At 41.7% G+C, this 3,839-nt stretch overlaps 1 protein-coding gene across 1 annotated transcript in view; it reads left to right on the top strand.

The window, feature by feature from the left end:
• Positions 1-3,450, top strand: part of LOC103620385 (vasculin) — an 18,552-nt gene extending 15,102 nt beyond the window's left edge. The window contains exons 5-6 of the mRNA XM_008638995.2: positions 2,402-2,504; positions 3,292-3,450. Of these exons, the coding sequence (XP_008637217.1) occupies positions 2,402-2,504; positions 3,292-3,450 (262 nt within the window). The remainder of the gene's footprint in view (positions 1-2,401; positions 2,505-3,291) is intronic.
• The last annotated feature ends 389 nt before the right edge of the window (positions 3,451-3,839 follow it).

Below are 3,839 nucleotides of genomic sequence, written 5' to 3'. Positions count from 1 at the left end.
GGGGGAACCATCGCACCTGCCCTGCTCACCGGGAGCCGCCAGCGCCCCTGCCGGCTGTGACCGTAATTGCACCAAAGGGGAAAGTGCCTGACAGCCGAGAAGGCTGGCACTAGGTTACTGGTTCTGTTTGCTGTTACTGCCATAGTTATTGTTGTTTGTTTGCCTTGTTATACACACATATATATATAATAGTAAAGAACTGTTATCCCTATTTCCCACATCTTTGCCTGAAAGCCCCTTAATTTCAAAATTATAATAATTTGGAGGGAAGGGGGTTACATTTTCCATTCCAAGGGAGGCTTCTGCCTTCCTTAGTAGACACCTGTCTTTCAAACCAAGACAACAATGGAAGTTGCAGCTTAATGGGCTGTAAAGTCCATAGTCCCAATACCATATATGCTTTTAAGTGAAGTCCTGTGCATCAACAGCTGAACTTGCAGATGATCCAAATTATTTTATCTTTTGATTTTTTTATTGCTGCAGTCCTGGAGAGCAGCCATCCAATTGAAACCAATACATACCAACATTGGTCAGATAGAAACTTTCTAACACAGTTTTGAGTATTAGAAAGCAGGCATTCTTTATTGCAGTGCACTGGTCACTCAGAGGATACTTCCTCTAATTGAGTGCCCCAAGTGTTGGGTAAGCAGTTTTTATCATACACACTGATTACATATTCATTAGCTATCCCCACTTACTTGATCCATATATATTACTTTATTTTACGTAGTCACACCCCTTATCAGAAGTCTATATCATTCTTTGGGGTCTTCTTCGGTGGTCCTCAACATCCAGTGTCCTTTTTAGGTGGCTGTTCCTCAACTCCCACTTTTGAGTAAGCACAATATCATTGTTTTGCATAACTTCTGCTTAGTCAGCCTTGCAGAGCTCAGCTGGCATCCTGCTTGCATTTTGCATGAATTCTGTTTGCCTAAGTTACATCCTTTACCTACTTCTCCAAGGCTATGCTGTTCTGTTCAACTGTCCTTATCAAAACATAATATGAAAAACTGTCAGCTTTTTTTCAGCTGGTAATAAAGATTTGTGAAGTGATGGTCTGGACATGGGGATTTAATGCACCCTCAGTAAATTTGCAGACAACACTAAGTTGGGTGGGAGTGTTGATCTGCTCAAGGGCAGGAAGGCTCTGCAGAGGGATCTGGGCAGGCTCGATCAATGGGCTAAGGACAACTGTATGAGGTTCAGTAAGGCAAAATGCTGCGTCCTGCACTTGGGTTGCAGCAACCCCATGCAGCGCTACAGGATGGGGGAGCAGTGGCTTGAGAGCTGTTCAGCAGAAAGGGAATTGAGGGTGCTGGTTGAAGGCCAGTTGAACATGAGCCAGCAGTGTGTCCAGGTAGCCAAGAAGGCCAATGGCATCTTGGCCTATATCATGAATAGTGTGGCCAGCAGGACAAGGGAAGTGATCATCCCCCTGTACTCAGCACTGGTGAGGCCACACCTTGAGTACTGTGTTCAGTTTTGGGCCCCTCATTTTAAAAAGGACATTGAGGTGCTAGAACATGTCCAGCGAAGGGCAAAAAGGCTCGTGAAAGGTCTAGAAAACATGTCTTATGAGGAACTGCTGAGGGAGCTGGGGTTGTTTAGTCTCGAGAAGAGGACGCTCAAGGGGAACCTCATCGCTCTACAACTCCCTGACAGGAAGTTGTAGTGAGGTGGGGGCAGGTCTTTTCTACTGTGCCTGCAGTGAGAGGACCAGAGGAAATGGCCTTAAGATGAGACAGGGGACATTCAGATTAGATATTAGAAAAATGTTTTTCACTGTTCAGGTGGTCAGGCATTGGAATAGATTGCCCAGAGAGGCGGTAGAGTCACCATCTCTGGAGGTGTTTAAAAGGCATTTGGATGTGGTGCTGGGTGATGTGGTTTAGTGGTTTAGGGGTTACAGTGGCAGTGCTGGGTTGACAATTGGACTGGATGATCTTAACAGTCTCTTCTAACCTTGGCGATTCTATGATTTTGAGTGAGATAATATGATGAAATTTGCCTTTTGTGTCCTTATGTTCAGTGGGTTGGCAGAAGAGCAGGATCTATGTGAAACCTGATGGCAGGAAATGTAGTACTTGGTATGTGCAAGTGATGGTGTTGTTATGCTTAAAATTATGCTCTATAGATAAAGTATTACTGTTTAATTTTTGAAACCTTTGAAATTAAACATATGGAGGTAAAATAGTCTTCTGTGAAAGACCTGAGAACTCAAATTTTGTGCTTTATGTATCTTTTGTAAAGCTTTAAACCTACTTCTATGTAACAGTTTTTAAAATAGTTATGGACTGATTAATCCATTTATTACAGGTCTTTACACATCTACGTATGCAGAGCTTGAAACATCTGAGTGTGTGTAGCAAATTCCTTAATGTTGTCCCTTTTTATTTTGAAGGTTGTTAAAGGAGATGGGCTGGCAGGAAGACAGTGAAAATGATGAAACATGTGCTCCACTAACAGAGGATGAGATGAAGGAATTTCAAGTCATTAGTGAACAGGTAACACTAATGTTCCTTTATGAACTTATCAGTGGCTACCCTAAGTGTCTACCTTTGAGGGGGATCTCCAATAATTCTGATGGTTAGGGATGCTGCCATTTCAGCACCCTTTTTCTTTTCTCTGTCTTGCCTCCTTGTGCTTTTGGAATAATAGTTGCTTTAAAAAGATAGGGGGCCAGTGCTTATTGTAAGTACACCTGTTCTCAAAATATCAAGGGAAGGGTAGGGGAATGGTTCTGAGTATTAAACTCTTAAATGCTTGGCTTATTGCCCAGTTTCTGCACTATGTCTGGAAATGCAGTAATTTCTTTCTTGTAAAATAAGTTGTTTCCTTCTCTCCACTGTCTTTTACTTTCCAACTACATCAGGTATACAGACTGGGATACCCATTCCTCTCTGCTTCTTCTCTTCCCGGGCCCCTTCCTTGCTGCAGAACCTGCCCTTCTTAGCACAGGTGTCTGCAGCAGACCATGAAAAAAGGGACTGCATCACTGGAGACACCATGTGGGAGGGATCACTGGGGCAAGATGTCTGAGGAAGTGTGTGAGAAGAGGGTAAACTCTTGTTCACTGCAGGAGCTTAGTTTAGCACAGTTGGAGGCTCTTGGATGCAGGCGGCTGGCCCAGAAGTGAAGGTTCTCAGGTGAATTTTCCTTTGTGCATATACATAAAATAGGTTGTGCAGTGGATCTAATGTAGCCCATAGATGACGTAGAGAATGCTGAAATGGAACAAATTGTTGTGTTTAGCTTTTTATTTATCTGATACATCTTGTTTTCTCATTTCAGTTACAAAAAAATGGCCTTCGAAAAAACGGCATTTTGAAAAATGGCTTCATCTGTGATTTTAAATTTAGCCCCTGGAAAAACAGTACTTTCAAACCTACTCTGGAGAATGAGGATTCTGAGACAAGCAGCAGTGATACATCAGATGATGATGATGTGTGAAGATTTCTGTAACATCTGTTGAAGCTTGTTTTGATCCCATGAAAATTTGGGGATGTATTGTTTGAAAAAAAAAAATTCTAATTGATGTAGTAACATGCCCCATTAGAGGAAGAATGATGGGACTCTTCTCTGAAGAAAGCAAGGAATATTGTGTTGAACATTACTATAATTTCTTTGTGAAAAAATGTAGAATGAGGACTTGGGTTGACCCAACATTGACTGACTTCATCACTGTAGCATTTCTGAGCAATGTGCCAATGTAATAAATCAGACTTTCTCATTTAATAATAAAACCAAAAGGAATTGTGTAATGTTTAGCAAGACTTGTCTTAATATGTCCAAGTATATGAGAAAAAAAAAAAAAGATAGCTTGACACAGTGCTTTGCTT

Source organism: Corvus brachyrhynchos, unplaced genomic scaffold (genome assembly GCF_000691975.1).
Source record: "Corvus brachyrhynchos isolate BGI_N302 unplaced genomic scaffold, ASM69197v1 scaffold371, whole genome shotgun sequence".
NCBI classification, from domain to species: Eukaryota; Metazoa; Chordata; class Aves; order Passeriformes; family Corvidae; genus Corvus; species Corvus brachyrhynchos.
Note: the sequence above shows the minus strand (reverse complement) of the source record. Positions and strands in the feature narration are given on the sequence as shown.